The 19,039-nt window shown below is 41.3% G+C and overlaps 1 protein-coding gene across 2 annotated transcripts in view; it reads left to right on the top strand.

Annotated features, from left to right (window-relative positions):
- Positions 1–18,430, top strand: part of LOC147247285 (inactive phospholipase D5) — a 50,789-nt gene extending 32,359 nt beyond the window's left edge. For both annotated transcript variants that reach the window (XM_086180762.1, XM_086180763.1), the window contains exons 3-10: positions 6,488–6,674; positions 8,031–8,142; positions 8,587–8,714; positions 10,839–11,036; positions 12,542–12,678; positions 12,814–12,979; positions 13,250–13,340; positions 13,886–18,430. In XM_086180762.1, the coding sequence (XP_086036888.1) occupies positions 6,488–6,674; positions 8,031–8,142; positions 8,587–8,714; positions 10,839–11,036; positions 12,542–12,678; positions 12,814–12,979; positions 13,250–13,340; positions 13,886–14,424 (1,558 nt within the window). In that variant the 3' untranslated portion in view covers positions 14,425–18,430. The remainder of the gene's footprint in view (positions 1–6,487; positions 6,675–8,030; positions 8,143–8,586; positions 8,715–10,838; positions 11,037–12,541; positions 12,679–12,813; positions 12,980–13,249; positions 13,341–13,885) is intronic.
- Positions 18,431–19,039: the final 609 nt, after the last annotated feature.

Here is a 19,039-nt window from a genome sequence, read left to right as displayed (position 1 = left end):
AAGAGGTACCGGATCTGCCCAAATAAGTACCGGAACGCAGGGAGGCCAAAATTCAGAGGTGCCGGATCTCGGTCCGGCAGGATCCGGCTCAAATAAACCCCTCAGACCTCCGGCAGACATCTTTCTCTTCCACTTAAGGCTCATAACGTTGGATTTGACCTGCTGGAGGACGCTTGGCACAGAGACAAATCAGAGGTTGAGGAGGCGATGATGAGGGAGAGGAGGAAGATATCTGCTTGGTTCCGGCTTTGGCATGAATGAGCAATGACATCATTCATCAGTCGTTATCGGTTTGCTGTCTGTGTTCACGGCGATCTTGTCAGTTCAAGACTTAGCCCCAAACAAATTTAAGAGATGTAGGCTGTTGGATTTCCCAGAGTTATGTACATCCAACGAGCTTGAGAGACAGACTTAATAATGAAGTTTTATTTTCAGCTGCCTGGGCTGAAACATTTATCTGCTTTACAAGACTAACATAATGATTAAGCAGTTGCTCAAAGCAAGTTCCTTTGGCGTGAATAAAGTGATTGATTGCTAGGAGGCTGACATATTTGTAATGAGGTGCACAAAAGCTTATTTATTCTCTCTTTAACCCCTAAAAATACTTGTAATCCATCAACTGAAATGCACGTAAATTGTTTTTATAGTCAATTCTGGAAGCAAGATTGTTCTTCTTTGAAAATGATCCAGCCATAAAGCTGAATTGCACCAAATTTGATAGAGGGGTGTAGCACAGGCCAAGGAAGAACCCATTAAATTCTGGGATCCGGATCCATTTTATGGAGAAAAGAATTGGGGGTTTTTTCTACGTCTGGTTTGGCTGAGTTTGCCTTTTCCTCAGAGTGCCCTCGAGTCCCCGTATTTGCCTGTAACAGCTGGCTTTTGTCTAGAATGGGTTTAATCTACATTCCCTCCCATGTCAAGGGACTCTGCCGCAGACACAAGTGTTCACTGGTCCATTTCTGAAAGACACTGGCTTGAATACAAAATGCAGGTGAAGCTTCCAGCACCACCCACGTACAGTGAGCGGTCCGTGTTTCATTATCAACTCCAAAAAATGGAGCTGATGAAATCTGGGAGCCTCCATCATCCACTTTTTGTCACATCGGCCTCCGAGTCAACCCGGCTGTGTTAACGTTGTTCCAAATACGGACGAGAGGAAAAGATATAAAACCACAGAAACCCTGCCACTGTCTTCCATGCTGCTTTAACGACAAAGACCAAGAGATATACCTCTGTCACAGAAGAGGACCTCCTTGTCTATCGTGGCTATTGTTGCAAGGACAATCAGCTTTACCTTAGTTTAAAGAAATAAACCTTGTGTGTGTGTGTGTGTGTATGTGTGTGTGTGTGTGTGCGTGCACGCACAGCAGGAAAAAGAGCATACGTTTCTTTGCTTACATCTATTGCTCCTCACAACATCAAACCTCTGCCAGACTTTCAGTTGCCCAAATAATGACCTCAGCAGTCTTTTTGTTTGAGATGTTTTCATGTTAACAAGTCACAGAGGAGCTGGTTATTTTGTGACGTGGAATTCCTATTAATTTCTTTTTCTTGAATAATAAATGATGCTCACGGTTGCATCTCCGCGACGGGACCTGTGGGCTCTGCTGGGCACAGTTGCTTTATGTGTTTATCATGCAAATAATTAATGCGATTCATATTTCCCTCCGCTGAGAGGGAAAAAAACCCAGCCACATAATTACTTTTAGGTTTCCGAAAACATGTGTTGCTGTTGATTGTTGATGTTTGGTGATTCAGCGCAGTGTTTCCCAGATGTACATGTGTAACAGTCTGGTGTCAAACAGCTAATAAGTATGTTAAAACTGATCTGCAGAGGCTTTGTGGAAGGGTAGAAACCAGGCATGGAGGATGGATGAGCCACTAAACCCGAATCTGTGTAGCTTTTAGCTGTTGTGTAGCTTTTAGCTGTTGTGTAGCTTTTAGCGCCTCCCTTGCATCCCAAAGTCATCTGCTGCTTTGGGGTTTCAAACCGCTTTTGAGTGTAAATGTTCCCTTCAGCACTTTGAACCGGGACCTCTACTGCTTCTCAAGTTTATCCTAGAATAGCTTTCAGAGAAAGAGGCGATTAAACTGATAGATGTGATTTATGTGTGACGATGGGAAAAAAAAACAAAAAAACCTGTATGAAATATGATATCGTCAGTTCTGACAGATACGTAAGAGGTGGGCAAAATATTAAAACCTCATTTAGATTCACTCTGGTGCTTTCATTTTCATCGCACAGCTATACAACGAAATTTGATGTCTCCATTGGTACATTAAAAGAACATCACAAGTATAGACAGTAAAAAAGTATAAGACAATAAATATACAGTTTAAATGTTCCAGAAATTACAGGTTCTGAAATGTCCATACTCATGAATATGTGTGTCATGTCATCTGTAGGGGATACCAACTGAGTGTGTGACATCTATTTGCATAAATGTTCATTGTGGAGAGATGTAACTCGAAGTGACTCAGGCTTCCAATAACGGATTGGAATTTACATCCTAAATGCTTTTTTTTTTTTTCCTGTGACAAAAGCTGACACTTGACTTAACATCGGCATTTAAAATGGACATCATGGAGGGAGAAGGGCAGCAGTCGTGACACCAATATTAATGTCCCCACCGCCGCACATCCAGAGCGCAGGCTGGCTCACGAAAGAGAGGGTGGATAAATTAAATCTGATGTCAGGAGCTGATGCTGTGAGTCTCAATGTGATCCCATGTTATCTCTTGAAGTAATAACATCTGTCACACACCCAGAGAAATACCCAGAGTTTTGCCCTTTTTTTTTTTTTTTTTTGCAACAAAACAGCAGGAGGTAGAGTTCCTTCTTCTTAAAAGAATAAATTTGAATGTTCCAACTGTGTCCAGCACCAGGGAGTGAAGACGGGAATCAATTATTATTCAGAGAGGGATTTCTCATTCGGACACACCTCAGACTGCTTAAACCCCTACAGGCAGAAGCTCCTGCTGCCCCATTCAATACCCCAAATCTGTGTCAGAAAATCGCCGCTAATCATAAATCATGAGAGAATCATAAAGCATCTGTTCTCCATCAACTCCTGGGGTGTACATGTTTAGATAAATGTAAATGTTTCTTTTGTTGTCTCTTTTCACGCCTTCCATTCTGTCCCTTACAAAAAAGCTGATTTCTTGAACAAAAACAAATGTGCGCAGGCAATTTTTGCATTTTGGAAACATGTTAAAATCCCATGTCATGTATGTTGTGCATGCACTTTTCACGTGTCCTGCTTGAACAAACTACACTGTCATGCCAACGTCAATTTCCTTGTGAAACCTGTAGAGACTCGTGTGCAAACCAAGGGATTACGTGTAAAACCTCAGGGTTTCACCTCATGTGAAACCCATGTAAATATCACGTGAAACACGTATGCAAACGGTAGGATTACGTGTGAAATTTATGGGTGAAACCCGTAAATTAAGCTGAATTAAACTATGCATACTCGTATGTGAAAAACATAGAAATGCAAACATGGAATCTGCTGGATTGTAGCGGACACCTTTTCTCTCCATGAGATGAAATCAGCACGTTATCATCACGGGAGAAATAAGTCTTACAGTTTGACCTTTGGCAAGTTTCCTAAACCTGACTTTGCTTTAGACTTTCGCCTGGAATGCATGTCGAAGCTGTGAGTTGGCAACTGCCCTGTAAAAGTGATGCCAGTAAATTATCACCTGCAGCACACCCTCCTGCCTGTGTGCCCTTGAGTGAGACACTCGCGAGGCCCTCAGCTGTCACATTTTGGCTGACTGCTTCCAGAGCTACAATCTTTTTACCACAGGGAGCCGTCCAGCACCGACTCTGCTGAGTTTTACTGTCTCGATGAAGGACTCGTCAAAATGCCGGTCAAATAAATATAAATCTTAAATATCCTTAAAATGATAAATCATTGAAATTGACACTTGGTGTTTTTTTCTGATAGATAAATAACACACTGTACCATTACAAGTGATTTACTTAAAAACATGATTGATCTACACTCATGTGTACAGTTTTTTTTTTTAAAAATCACAAATATGGTTTTATACACTTTTACTGGTGTAGTCGTCCGTATCATTGCAGTTGATCTTTGCACAACATTGCATACTTTTAATTTCAACAATTTAATTTGAATTATCTTCACGGTTATTGTATAGAACGACAACCCATGGAGATGCAAATAGAATAAACTGAATGTCTACTTGCTAAATTGATTGTACTGACAAAATCAACGCCTATTACAGTGTAAATTACAAATGTTATACATGAATAAATTCTCAAAAATGATCAATATAGGCAGCTGGACTCACCTCTTGTGAGATTAAGGTTTCTCGTGCCGGCATCAACACACAAAATCCTACATTTCATTTTCTGAAGTGCAGTTTTTACAGTCCAGATGCAGTTTTAGTGCGGATCTCCTGCAGTTGTGACACTTGATTTCAGTGTGAGATCAATACTTTCATCTTAAGTCCAAGTCACTAAACCACAGAAACAATCAGCATTTCTCACTGACATTCATCCCCTCACATGTCATCGAGTAAATTCTTGGGCCAGAGTGGTTTTGCTTGTTTCTATGACAGCATTTTACCCAGAGATGTAATTATCTAGTGATGCAGCACAATTTATGCCGAGTTGTTCACCCTCACAGAGCACTCCCCCAGTAAAATCTCCCCTCTTAAATGGCAGAAATCGATGTCCAACCCAGATAGGGGGATTGTGGTGAGCGCTGGAGCCTGATAATAGCCTGGTTCTGTGTGGCTGCATATCTGGGGCTGAATCTGTATTCTCTGGTGTTGATGCTGCTGTCATTTTCAGGCATTCTGTGGGTGTAAAAGGAGAACTGGAGATACATTAGAGAGTGCTGTGTCTTTTCTTGCAAGTCCGATTCAAGCCTGAAGTCTACAGGGCCTCAAGTGCTCTCCCGGCACCTGGGAAATGTCACTAGAGTCTAATCAGTGCTGAGTTTAAATGACACCAAGGCACTCATTTGTGCTTTTATCTTCACACGATGTGACTATTATAGCAGTATCTTAGCAGGAATGAACTCGAACTCAGTGGATGGATTCCAAACTGTCCATAAATGTAGCAGCAAGGCAAAAACACAGAAAAGGGAAACACTTTCCTCCATTTTAATTACCCTGCGCTGGCTGCCCATTTGTTTTCAAATCGATTTAAAGATTTCTCCTTTCACCATTAAAGCCCCTCATGGCCCCAGATTACATTTCTGAACTGTAGTCCCCGTACCAAACAGTTCACAGCCTGAGACCCTCGGGAAGGAACCTGTGGACTGATCCCACCTCTGCACGAAAGACTTGAAGGGAAGGTTTTCTGTTAGGGCCCCTCAACTATGGAATGACATTCCCGAGGAACTCCAGTTTCTAGTCAACAAAATTTTGTTGGGAGTTTAAAAGGAAAAGGTTTTGTGGTAATCTCTCAAACAAGTGAACCAATATTAAGGCATAAAAACACATCCAGTAAAATGCCTGGATACTGCTACTTTGAAGTAATCCAAGTGGTGTGAAGCCTTGACATGCTTCGTTGTTTTGAAAAACGCTACTCGCGCCATGTTTTTAGCCTTTTCCTTTTTGGGTGAACTGTACTTTCAATATTTCATCACAGATCTATTGTCTACATGTAAATCCCAAACCCCAACAACGCGTGGAGTCTCAAGTCTTTTGAGAACAGGTTAAGTTACAAGTTACGTGTGTGTGTGTGTGCAGTTTAAGTGCGACATGAGTGCAGACAAAACCTGACATCTTGGATGAAAGGAATATATAATATATGTTTACGTCAGCTTGGATTCATTTTAAAAACAGACAGCTGAAGAAATCTTAAACAGGTCACTCGACTACATCGAGAAACCCACTAAATCTGACAGGCAGTTAACTTGTATTGACTCCATATGTGATTTGAATAATTTACCGTGCAACCTTGGAACAACATTAAAGTGCACCATAGATAAGAAAGCAACACGATACAGCAAGCATGAGTCGGTTTTCCCTGCATAGGTGTAATTGAATCTACACTGCTGACAGCATGCACATCAACCTTCAATTATTCTCAGCTCCTTCCTTCCTCAGGCAATATGTGCCGAACTTAATGATGCCTGATGGAATCTAAGGCCACGCGTCGTCTTGAAAGTTTGATTTCTCTCATTAAGCTAACGATCCGCAGAGAGAGAGAGGAGGAAGGGTTCTGTAAGCTAATTTGTCAATTAATAGACTCCCTTGAAGAATGAGGCAATAGAACTTTTCAGCAGTGCTCAGGCTCTTAATAATTCTGCGACTAATGCAAACAGATAATTGCTTTGTGAGATACCATGAACCTGATGTTAACTTCCTCTGTATTTTTCCATTAACAGGTCTCTATGGTTTGGTGTAATGAGGTTTTTTTTTTTTAACCTTTCTGTTTTGTTTTGTTTTTTTCTCTCTTAAACCATTATGTTTCCTTTATAATTTCTCATTACTTTTTGCAGAGTTGTGTTAGCAGAGAACATCCCAGAGGACATCTCCTTTGTAGACAATGGTACATCCCACCTCCCCCTCTCAGTGGGATTGTTCAGCCTCCTGGACCGAGCTGTCAGGGTTGTAGAGATAGTTTCCCCGCTGTGGCTCCTCAACTCCTCCGATTATGAATCCAGCTTTCAGCCTGCTGCCAGACAGGTAAAACCACTCAACGCTGACGGTGACAAAAGGAGATTTTATTCCAATTCTGTGTCTGTCTTGCAGGGGATAAACAACTTAAAATTGGTCCGGTAGGAAACTGGTCATCTTTAAAGTGTTAATGACACATTTAATGACGAGGAATTGCTAGTTTTAATGCTTTACATTCACTTTAAGTTGTTTTTTTTTAGCTCAAAAATGCCTGGGGTTACTGAGGTGGATGATTAATATGGAATTTACCACATGATGCACTGGAAAGTTTGTATATGAACATTTTTTGGAATCTTATTCTGTTGTTTCGTTGCTGCAGCTGTTGGTAGCCCTTAGTTACCATTAGCTTTGTGCCAAATATATACGTGGCTGACTCTTTCTGCATTCTGGAGTCTCAATGAAGCGATGCAGGAGGGGAAAAGGTATCTGCATGAGCTCGAATCAGCTATTTGTGAGAAATGAAAAGGCAAAAACACTTTTTTTGGGTCATGTATCACTTTAACTGTCTGAATTTTAACTGCATTCTCGCGCGGGTGAGCAGATTGCACAGGTATCTCGGCTCATGGGGGATTCTCATATGTGAGAGTGATTGTGAAACTCAATAACAGCATCTCACATTGTGCTTGCTGGTTGAATACAAGATAGGACTGTGCTTGCAGTGAGCAAGCCATTCATTTTGGATTTGAATCGGACAATTTAAAGGTTTTGACCAGGCAGGCACGCGTATACGCATACACACACACTCACACACACACACACACACACACACACACACACACACACACACACACAGAGTAAAAGATAGAGTATGTCAGTGCTAATGAAAGCCTGAGGCTGTTCATTGGAAAGTGATACCTGGTTCAGAGGCCTCAGGGCACGAGGAGCTAATACCCTTTCAGCCTGCAGCAATCTCTCTGCAAACAGCTGCTAAAATTGGAATCTCATTTGGACGCCGGCCAGACCAGAAAATTCAATATTCTGTGAAGACAAATTTGCAAGGGGTGGAGGGTTGCTGCTTTGGCAGCAGGTGTGTGCACTTTGGAGTGTTTGTGTGACTATCAGTGACCACAAAACCTTTAGATTCATCCAGATGAGTTCTAAAAACTCAAAGGCTTTGATGCAAATAGAACATCTTTACATCAGGGGTTTTTGTTTGTGTTTTTTTACTCAATGTGAGTTTACCTCTTCAGTGTTTGTGAATCACCTCGAAAATTACCTTTGGATTGTGTGCGTCAGTGCTGTATGTAAAAAAATCGATGATGAGTGAATATGGTGCCGCGATATTGAAACACATAACTCAGCGGTTATCTTGTGTGTGTACTCAGGGCTTTGATTCCCAGTGATGGTCTGTCTTGTGTCTCTCAGGGCCGGGCTCTGCTGTCCAGGCTCCAGGGGCTCGGAGCTAAAGGGATCCAGCTGAAGATCTCAAGCGGGATGATCGAGTCCACCGAGCTCAAGATGCTCGCCAGATCAAAAAGTCAGCTGTCATTTATCCTATTTTAAAAACAAATTATATTATACTGTTCTTTGTGTGTGGTGTGTGTGTGTGTGTGTGTGTGTGTGTGTGTGTGTGTGTGTGTGTGTGTGTGTGTGCGTGCGTGTGTGATAACAAAACAGGCAGTTTTGAGTACTTGGGCAGGTTCTTTTATGTCTATTTGTGGACACATTTTGTCACAATCTTGCAAGATACTGTCAGGAAACAAAAGAGAGAAGTATGAAGGAGTGGAATGAATGCAGAGGAGGTGAAGTTGAGGGGCAGGAAATAGGAAAGGGACCATTTCCCCCTCCACTATACGTCCCATTACATTTGTTTAAAGAGTATCAAAATGAAGGCTGATTTGTTATGGGGCAGTTTGATTCTAGTTTCTGTCTGACTTTGTTCCTCTGCCTTTTGTCCTGGTGTCTTTCTCACCATTTCTAGATGCTGATGTTCACTATGTGAACACGACAGCGCTGATCAAGGGAGACCTCCACTCCTCCTTCTGGGTGGTCGACAGGAGACACCTCTACATCGGCAGTGCCAGCATGGACTGGAGATCCCTGGCCACAGTATCAGAGCACCACACAGACACATACACGTTCCTTCAGTTTACAGTTTACACAGTTTATTAAACCATTACTTCACTCAAAAAGTGTATTCTAGTCTTTACAAAGGGCTGTCCTGAGCTCACATGGATGTTTTTCCTTCCTGCAATACTTCCTTTTGACTCCAGAATCCAGAGAGAGTCAAGTACATATATTTAGCTCGACGCTAATGGCAACCCTTGTGATTAACTGCTAACAACAGCAAAACTTGACTTGTCAAACAAAATATGACTGATTTGGCATTAGACACAGACTGAGTACAACCAGCTGGCACATTCAGGCGAATCCACTTGTTTACGCTCCTCCACACTCATTAATGCAAACACCAAAGAAGAAGTGTTGTAGTTTGTTTGTTTTTAGCTCAAACTAAAGCGTTTGTGGGTTTCACTGCATGAAACTGGATGAATGGAGCAGTTTTGGCAAAAAGACTTTTTGGGTGAAGTATCACTTTAAAATTGTGCTTATACACAAATACACGCTCGCTGTAGCTTCAACATTTGTAATATCAGGCTCACCTCCAAAGCTGGATTGCAGCATATTTAATGCTAACCTGGTCAAACCGCAGGATATTCAGTTAATATATTTACACATATGCACAATTATAGACGTGAACGATAAGAAGAAAAAAAAATTTGTGCAGATAATGAAATTATAAATAAGTTGCGTTTTGGGGTTTTATACTTTAAAAAGTTGTGGGAAGAGTGAGTGTTTGCTTGGTGGTTAGGATAATATCCCAAAATCGAAAGTGACTATTCTTTCATGTGCTTCTTCAAAGCTGGTTGCTTGACTGGTTCATTTAAGTGTGAACCAGGTTCTCAGACACCCTCATCTATCTTTAGACACCCAGAGATTGTGGCTTTGACTCATCCTCATGGAAGATGAATTGAGAGAAGTTCAAACCACACCCAAAACTCAAGACTTACTAGGGCATTTATCTCCCCCCTCAGAGGTTAAAAGAGAACAGAGCTGAGATAAACACAGGCGAGGATGTGAAAAACTGGTCTATATTTACGTAATCAATGATCATGCTCCTTTGTGACTGCTGGATGTGTAAATAAGCAACCGTTTGCTATCAGATTCACCAAATTTACTTAAAATGTAAAGACGCAGTAAATCATTGATGTGTTCCTTCATTTTCTGTTGTAAGGGTAGAAGCAGGTGGACCCAAATGTAAATGAGGACCTACTGAGGACTCAAAATAGGGTGTGGCATAAATAACTTTGGCATTTAAGCCCCTTTTTTGACCAAATATTCCTTAGACTTTCCTCCAGAACCATTTGTCCTGAAACTAAAAGCCTCTTTGTCCTATTGTCAGTGTTTTGGCAGCTGTCTAACGACCCACAGAGGTAAATTAGCTTGCTGATGTGTAGAAAAGGAAAAAGAACCTCTACACTTTCTTGTTTGTGGCCGTTCCTAATTCTTGCAGGAAGCTGTCTCCAGCAGACAGCAAACTCAACTCGTACCTTGTTGTTGGTTGAGTTTGCTGTCTGCTGGAGACAGCTTCCTGCAAGAATTAGGAACGGCCACAAACAAGAAAGTGTAGAGGTTCTTTTTCCTTTTCTACACATCAGCAGCTAATTTACCTCTGTGGGTCGTTAGACAGCTGCCAAAACACTGACAATAGGACAAAGAGGCCTCTTAGTTTCAGGACAAATGGTTCTGGAGGAAAGTCTAAGGACTATTTGGTCTAAAAAGGGGCTTAATAGTTGTCAGGAATATTTCCTCTTTTGCACTGAATACTGCAGGAGGGGAATTAGTTCATGTAGTGCAGAGAGAAAGAAGAAGCTATTAGAGGTAAAAGCTGAGAACCTGAAATTAAAAAGTGCCTCTTGGATATGAAAAACCATCAGAGTAAAGAAAGAACATTGAGAACAGAGAGAAGAACCAGTATAGGGTTACGATGGGCAAAGGTCTGGAATTGGATCAGACAACATGGATTAATGCATAAAGGTGCTGAGACATTGACAAAGACAACTATAATGGAGATGACATAAAGAAAGAGATGATTTAAATATTTATGATATGGAAAAGGTTGAGATGTTAATGTTGGCCAGAGGTGATGACCTGATTGTTGTGTTTGTTATCCAGAGGAAGGAGCTGGGTGTGCTGGTGTATGACTGCAGCTGCCTGGCTTTGGACCTACACAGAGTGTTCAGCCTCTATTGGGGGCTTCAGTATAGAGACTTCATCCCCTCCTTCTGGTCCAAGCGCCTGTTCGCCCTCTTCAACAAAGACACACCTCTGGAGCTCACCCTCAACAGCACCAAGGCTCAAGCCTACATCTCGGTAAGAAGCTCACTAGCATTATTTTGTTCAGAACAGCAAAACGGCCTGATTAAGCTATTTTATTTTTATTTTTTTCTGCTGGATACTCAGAGATGAGGTGCAAGGCAGCCATTAACTGAAGAGGTGTTTGCCACAAATGGAAGAGAGGACAAAAAGCAGCTATTAGGCTTTTATAATGGAGCTACATCACAAAGATCCCCCTCAGATGTTGCTTAAAATAATATAAAGAAACATCACATGAGAACATTTGGTTCCATCTCACACATAGATACTGCGTTTAACGAGTGGCTCGCATAATTGGACTGTTAATTTTCATAAGATTTACAAAAGTCCACCTTCTCTTTGGTTCAGTATAGCTAATAGGAGGAACAAATCCTTTTAGAGAGTCAAAAATCTTTTTCATGTTTTTTTCAGACAATTTCTGTAGGTGTTATAAGTCATTTTCACGATGGCAATTTATGAGTGTCATCGTGAACAATAGCAGGTGCTTCCAACTATTATTCATGATGACACACTCATAAATTTAATTCTCAGAGCCCTCAATATAAGACAGAGCGATCGTCTACTGTATAAAACGATTAGACTTACCTTCAGGATGTAAGAGAAATGAAGCCAAACCTGCATTTCGTGTCATGACCAACAGGGGGCAACTTTGGCTGCAGCGAAATGTGCAGCTGTACTTTAGTCAATATTTTTCTGCTAAGTTAAGCATCTCAATCACTGGTTTTAGATTTTGGCTACTTATGCAGTTTTGCTGTAGGTATTTAGGATCAATAAGGAGGGAGTCACCCATATGTTGACTTATGCACAGTCAAATGTGCACATCCCATTAAGCAGCACCCCCCCCCCCCCCCCCACTGAAAATGCAGTAATACATACAGTCGAGTAAGTGAAGTAGGAGAGCACATTTATCAAACACTGAGGGGTCTTCCTCCAGATGAGTAATGATGATGTCACCTGCGGCAGAAAACTGCTGCGATTTACAAAAGATTAATATTATAGAAAAGCACAAATATGCACACACTGACAGTTACACTTTCATTTAGCTCAGTGTGTGTGTGTGTGTGTGTGTGTGAGCGTGTTCATGTCAACCCCCAGTATAGAACTGAAATGGTCCTCCAAAGTCATTTGTTGTCTCTGTGTCGTGTGGGTGTCGCCACTGCTCCGCCCACTTAGGGAGGCAGACAGGAGGTCCTCAGTCAATACATTCAAATGAGAGAAGTGAACTTCAACACAGATCATGACTTCTTTCTTACCAAAGTAAATGACTCTGTGGCGTGATGCAGAAGCATCAGTCTGTGCTGCTGGCATCCTCAACCAACCAAATAGACACTTACAGGCATTTGGTACATGAAACCAAGTATTACAGCTGAAGTTAACCTTCCTTTCTTTCAGCCAATCCAGACTTGCCAGGTAGACACCATGCAAAGACACAGACACATGCGTATGAATCCCAGTGGTGAACAATAACGATGATTGTATATGTGCTTGTGCTCTTTTGACAGACCTCCCCGGATGTTTTCATCCCCAAAGATCGTAGCAGTGACCTGGAGGCCATCTCCAGGGTGATACAGGAGGCCAGCCATTTCATATACATCTCCATCACTGACTACCTGCCCCTCCTCAGCAGGAATGCTTACAGGTTAGCTCTGCAGCGTCACACTGTGGCTTCCTTTGCTATGTGACAGCCTCATCACAGTCTTGGATGCCTTGTTTTGACTCCAGTGATTAAACTTTGCTCGTGTGTCTATCTGGCTGTGTCTGTATCTGTGCCAAGGTACTGGTCACGTATTGACGGTTTTATCCGGGAGGCTCTGATCCTGAGGAAGGTGCGGGTCCGTCTGTTGATAAGTTGCTGGGAAAACACTCATCCACTTACGTTCAACTTCATCTGGTCGCTGAGGAGTCTGTGTATGGAGCAGGCCAACTGCTCACTGGAGGCCGTAAGTAGACTACGATCAACTCCACAGATACGCCATCAGTCCTCTACACGCTTTACATTTACATGGAAAGGCTAGATTTTTGTGTAATGGAAATAGATGAGGCAGTCAGTCAGATCCATTTACTCAGGCATGTGAACTCAGGCGGCACCCAGTCCACCACCTATAGCACCAAGTCAGAGGTGACAATATATCAGTCCTTAAACTGATTCTTTGTGTGTGTGTGTGTGTGTGTGTGTGTGTGTGTGTGTGTGTGTGTGTGTGTGTTTGTAGAAATTCTTCAACCCCAGAGTGCAGAGGGATGGTAGTCTCCAGGGAATAAACCACAACAGGTTTATGGTGACGGATAAAGCCATATATTTAGGTGAGCTCATTGATTCTAATTTTATTTGGCTCTCACTTAAAAGTGTAATTCAACGTTTCAGAGATTTTGCTTGCTTGAGATGAACACAGACACAACTGCTGTCCGGGTGCTGCGTACGGAGCGAGAGCTTTCAGGAGATTAGCCTAGTTTAGCTCAAAGAAAGGAATAATCTGCGAAATATTCAAAGATATACCAACCAACAACTGTAAAATGTTCATTTTTTTCCCAAATGAACACCTGTCATCATTTAATTTTTAGACAAAGATATCTTGCCTATTCTAAAGCAAATAATTACTGAACACATTAAAAGTATGCTAATGTAATATGACAGCATGTGGATTTGTGTCATGAGTCATGTGATGAATCAATTTTTTGGAAGAGAATAAGAGTATTTCACCTTCAGAGCGTATTTATCCACATGGTATGAGAAGAATTCATAGAAAGTCATGATTTACTGGGTTGATGTTTCTGTCTTGTTTGTCCCTGCTGCTACTAGGTTTTCTGCAATCCCTTATTTGTTTATTCTCCTATACGTGTCCTGACAGGCAACCTGGACTGGGTGGGGAATGAGTTTACATTTAATGCGGGAGCAGGTCTGGTAATCATTCAGCCAGAGGGCATCAAGGAGAGGAACTCTACAGTGGTGGAGCAGCTACGGGCTGCCTTTGAGAGGGACTGGTTTTCACGTTACACTCACTCACTTCAGGGCAATAAGATCCTTGTCTGCAGCAAGCGCCAGGTCAAGAAGCATGTGCCACTCAAAGCCACCCACACAGATGGTGGACCTGCACCTATCAGAGCAGGCCAGCATGATACTGGACCGGCACTGATGAGAAACGGTCACAAAGTTGATGGACAGACAGTCAAAGTGCGGCACCATGATAAACTAAGCAAAACTAGCCACCAAAGCATGGCCAGTGAACTGGTGCCAGTTATAGACAGTTACCAGGAGCTGGGACAAGAGAAGGTGGGTCACCTTGACAACAAAGAAATGAAAGGTTCTCACTCCGACCATCCAGTGGAATCGCACACTCTGTCTGCTGAGAGCAGTGGCAGCAGAGAGGTCTACAATGGTTCCCTGTAACCACAAGGCATGATGGATGATGCTTGGAACTTGAAACCCCGGATCTTTGTAGCATTTTATTATTGTCATTTTATAGAGAAAAAAAACAACTTTTAAGATTAAACTGGTTTGCAGAACTTGGAATGCAGAGGAACTCAGGAAGGAATCTAAATGCTCCTCTGCAGTTTGGCACTTTTGGTAGATTTAGAGGACAGAGAAATAATAATGAATATACTGTTTAAACAAAAGATCAAACTACAACCTTGCTACTTATTTAATCTGTTCTGCCTTGCTGAGAACGTGAAAAGGAAACACATGAAGTCTCACTCACGTGGCAGTAACTCAGTTTACATGGACTGCAATCCTACAAGTATCGATTCGGATCTTATTCTAAATAAGACAATATTTCAGTTAAGGTGTTAAGACGAGATGCCAATAGAATATTCCATTCATTGTCATGTTTACAATGTAAAACTCAAAGTCTGACGAGTGAATGTTCATATCCCTAAGTTTCCCTTCACACTATTTCTGCGCTGTGGTATATTCTGAGTGTTTCCTTGTTGATAATTCAAGACACTTTGCATTGAGCACAGTTTGTAACTGAGTTGTCAAGTAGTTTGACTGCTGTGTCCAAAAAGGATGAAAATCCATGTAGGATTTTCAGTTGGTTGAAATTCACGGATGCCATGTTCCTCTTAACTTGAAACTCAGAAATTGGAAATGGGAGTGACTCCATCTCCCAAAACCCACATTGCACAAATTGCTAACATATCAACTGTTTGCATGTGATAGCAACACTCTCCGCTATACTTTGAGTACACCAACATTGTATCAACATGTCAACAGGTAGAAGATGAGCAGATTAAATGTGACACAATTAAAACGTAAGCGCTAACAACAGCCTGGTACCAAAGCGTTCGCACTGCCGAAGCACAGAGAAGCCAGGGTTTGTTGGGTATTTCTGAGTTTCTGAGGAGGGAGGCCGACCTTTCACTGGAAATTCGATCTCAGAAAAATTCAGACTTGATCAGGAAACACATCAAGAATACTCCACTTGTCTTGATTTGACTGTTGCTTACTGCAGCTACAACCGGATTTGAAATAAGGCCATCAGAAAATTCGGTTGGCTTGCCAGCACTGTCTTAATGAGATTAATATCAGAATATTGCAGTCCAGGTAATCATCACATCGTCACAGCTGATCACGCTTTAAAAAGGAGAGAACAGTCAGTATAACACAAGTAGCTTTAAAGCTACACACCTTAGCGGTACATAAAGTACATGTGATGGATTTTCTATTGCCTCTGTACTCACATTGGTCGTGGGTACAGATGTATATAGCTTTTTGCATTTTCAGCAATATTCGGAGTTACCTTGCATTGGTATGATATTCAAAACTGCACACAGAGCAACCAGGCTGGCGAGCTCATAGTGACATCCGGTCAAATGACATTCATAGAAGCAGACAACCTCACAAAGCTCTGCCGAGAACTTAATCAGCTGTCACGAGAGACAAATGAATTGACGCTGAAAGCCTTTTTTGAATGCAAATGTGTTGGATCCAAATGATTTTTCAATTGAGGACCAAAAGTAATGAATTGATTTACACTTGCGATGGTAAACATTTGCGATGGAAACAACCACATGGAGCAATACGCTCTCCACCATGTTAAGTTTAAAAATCATCAGCAAAATACATGAAACAAGAACTGATGCGTCATGAGTTTCTTCACAGCGGGGTGATGGACTGTCGGCCATAATCGTTTTATGCCGTAGTGATGTATTCAGTCTATGGTTTGTTGTACAACCCCAAAAGACCTTTGACCTAGAATTTTCAATCAGTCACCATCACTGAAAAAATAAGCCTTCATTACTTAGACAGGTACAATATCCTTGGTGTGAGAGGCTCTATCGATCTGAGAGGATCATTATAGATAATCATTCCAGTTCCCATAAACAAATCCTGTAGAAAGAACAGGAATCGATGGGATATCTGTATCTCTTCCAAGTAATGTTGTGACTTATTGGACAAATACTAAAGGGGCATTTAGCAAACGGGGCCGGAGGGTCCCTGCTGCCAACAGAATCAATGAAATGAATTTTTAACAGCGCTTTTCAGTTGCTGCAGTTTATTCTGACGGACATGTTGGCCTGGAATTTAACGTATATTGCCATTGTGGAGTTGGAGTTTAGGCACACGATTGTTTAGAGCAATTATTTACCCCGGACTGAGAGCTTGCAGCAACTCTTCTTTGCATTTTTAATTACTGCACGCTACCTTACACCTTTGCACACTCTTTGCTTTGAGTGCAACTTTTAGCAACAGTTCTTGCGTGGACTTCAAGTAAAAGCAGAACAAATGTCTCTAAGGAACTCCAGAGTGATCATAGGGAAAGAATCAGATATTTTCTACCCACAAAATGTCATCCTATCACTCATGGTAGCAACATACAACTGGTTCCCTCAATTTGACCAATTTGTGGCCACAAAATGTAACTTGGTCCCACAATTTCATGAATTTGTGGCCGTTGGATGATAAGATTACTTCTTCCTATGTTTTATTCATTTCTAATTATATCTTATGACCATAGATTAATCAAAGTTCTTCATCAGAATATGAAGTGTTTTCAGATGTATTCAGAATCAATCAAGCAGGCATTCAAGAGAATGCATCACACGGTTATGATGGGTGACATCCTTCTGTAAACACTATTTGTTTGTTCCGAGGTCAAATGTAACCCGCTAACTTGTTCCCTGCCGCGAAACCAGTGATCCCAGTCGGAGATAAAACATTTGTCCCCAGCACCAGCTTGGTCAAGGTAGAGAGATCCTGCCATCTAGAGGAGATCAGGAACATTTCTAGCTTGTCTCCTGCAATAGGACAGGACGGTGTAAACACTCAGCCTTGATAGAGCGTTTGGAGACAGTTTATCAACATTTCATTTAAAAATGCACAAAGGCAAGGGCATGATGGGGATGGAGGTTTGAACCGTTTCTCAATATGAAATGATCAGAATGTCTTCAACAACACCTACAACACTCGCAGTACAGTACTGAACCTCGTGATGGTAACATACAAAACATTTATGTATAAAAATCAAAATTAAAAAACAAAAGAGTACCAATAAATATAAGTGTTGACATGTTTGAACAACCTTTGCTGTTGTGCGTGTGCCCTGCCACTAACAGAGACACAATCACTAATATTTCTGTGCTGAAGAGTATTATCTCAGTAATAAATATTCACTTTTTTTTTTCCCTGTAAATCACCACGCTTCACTGCTGGTAATCTGACTTCTGGTCTGCAGTCAGATGTGCTTTTGCTGCTATTTATCTTTGATTGTCACACAGGAGCCAGGAGCCTGCTATGATGGATGATGCTTGGCAGGATTACTGCCGTTTTACACTATACCAAGGTCTTTATTCAGATTACTTGTTTACAATCTATCTTAATCGTGGAAAGCACTGAATATATACCAGTAAGCATGGGGACCAGGACTATCTATACCTTTAATTATGAAAGAATATAGCTCTTAACACACAGGTGCCATGGTTTAAAATCAGCCATAGTTGCTACTAAGAAACATGCACATGAGAAAATTCCAGCCAAAACAACAACAGAAACCACTAGTTTTTAACCTGTAGTCTGTCAGTCCCTCCCTCCCTGGAGGAATTTCCACAAAATATTCTGTGTGAGATTCCCTTTTTTTTTAATAGACAAAACAAAAAAAAGAACATTAATGAAAAGAAGCCCTTTTACTGACTGTTTCAATTCAAACGCTAACTGTAAAGATTTTAACTGTCGCCTACCTTTATGCTGTTGAAACTGTTTCTGGCATGACTGCTGCTTGCATGCCCCGCCTTTATAAAGTGCACAGTAGATACACGAGCCTTTCTAGTGATTATAAATCTTATAAACCTTTAAGAATACAGGAGGAATGTATATTTATTTGAATATCTTTGGTAATGCACATTACTGAAATACATGGTTGCTAAATTTGTACTCTTAATAAAAAATATGTACTCTTGGTGTCGTGTTTGTGTGTGTGTGTGTGTGTGTGTTGTGTTTATGTGTATTTAGGGATAAGTGACTTCTTTACACAAAGCTGTTGATTAAAGCAAGCAAGGAGGCTTACCCCAGAAGTTAATCCCTAGTGTACTTTAGGCAACCTGTCAATCACATCCTATATGTAGCCTGAATGAATAGGTGTCTGCTTATGCTCAAGTATTCAGGTCGTTACCAGATTGGCCCACTAACCGTTAGTTGGCACAAGGACGGCTGCAATATATCAGGATCGCTCATCTATATTTGTATCGCTGATCATTGCGATTAAAGACTGTGTTTGATTAGTTTATCAGAGAGAGAGAGAGTTTCATCCATGTAAAAGGAAAGAGCATACAGGAATTATCTGGCTTTTCACAACAAAACTAAAGTTTGGGGGTGTTGGCGAGGGGAGACCCCAGAGTAGATCATGTTACCACTACTGCTGAGGTGACATTTCTACACAGTTCCTAACTAGAAAAAGAATTCACTGCAGGAAATGTAAAGTAATTTTTACAAGCTCAGTGCTGAGTTGCTGAAATGCACAAGAAAAAAAGTTCTAAGCTGAATATCAAAAGATGCATAAAGCTGAATC

Source organism: Aulostomus chinensis, chromosome 16 (genome assembly GCF_037954235.1).
Source record: "Aulostomus chinensis isolate RoL2024-O1b breed Wild chromosome 16, RoL_Achi_v1.0, whole genome shotgun sequence".
Taxonomy (NCBI): Eukaryota; Metazoa; Chordata; class Actinopteri; order Syngnathiformes; family Aulostomidae; genus Aulostomus; species Aulostomus chinensis.
Note: the sequence above shows the minus strand (reverse complement) of the source record. Positions and strands in the feature narration are given on the sequence as shown.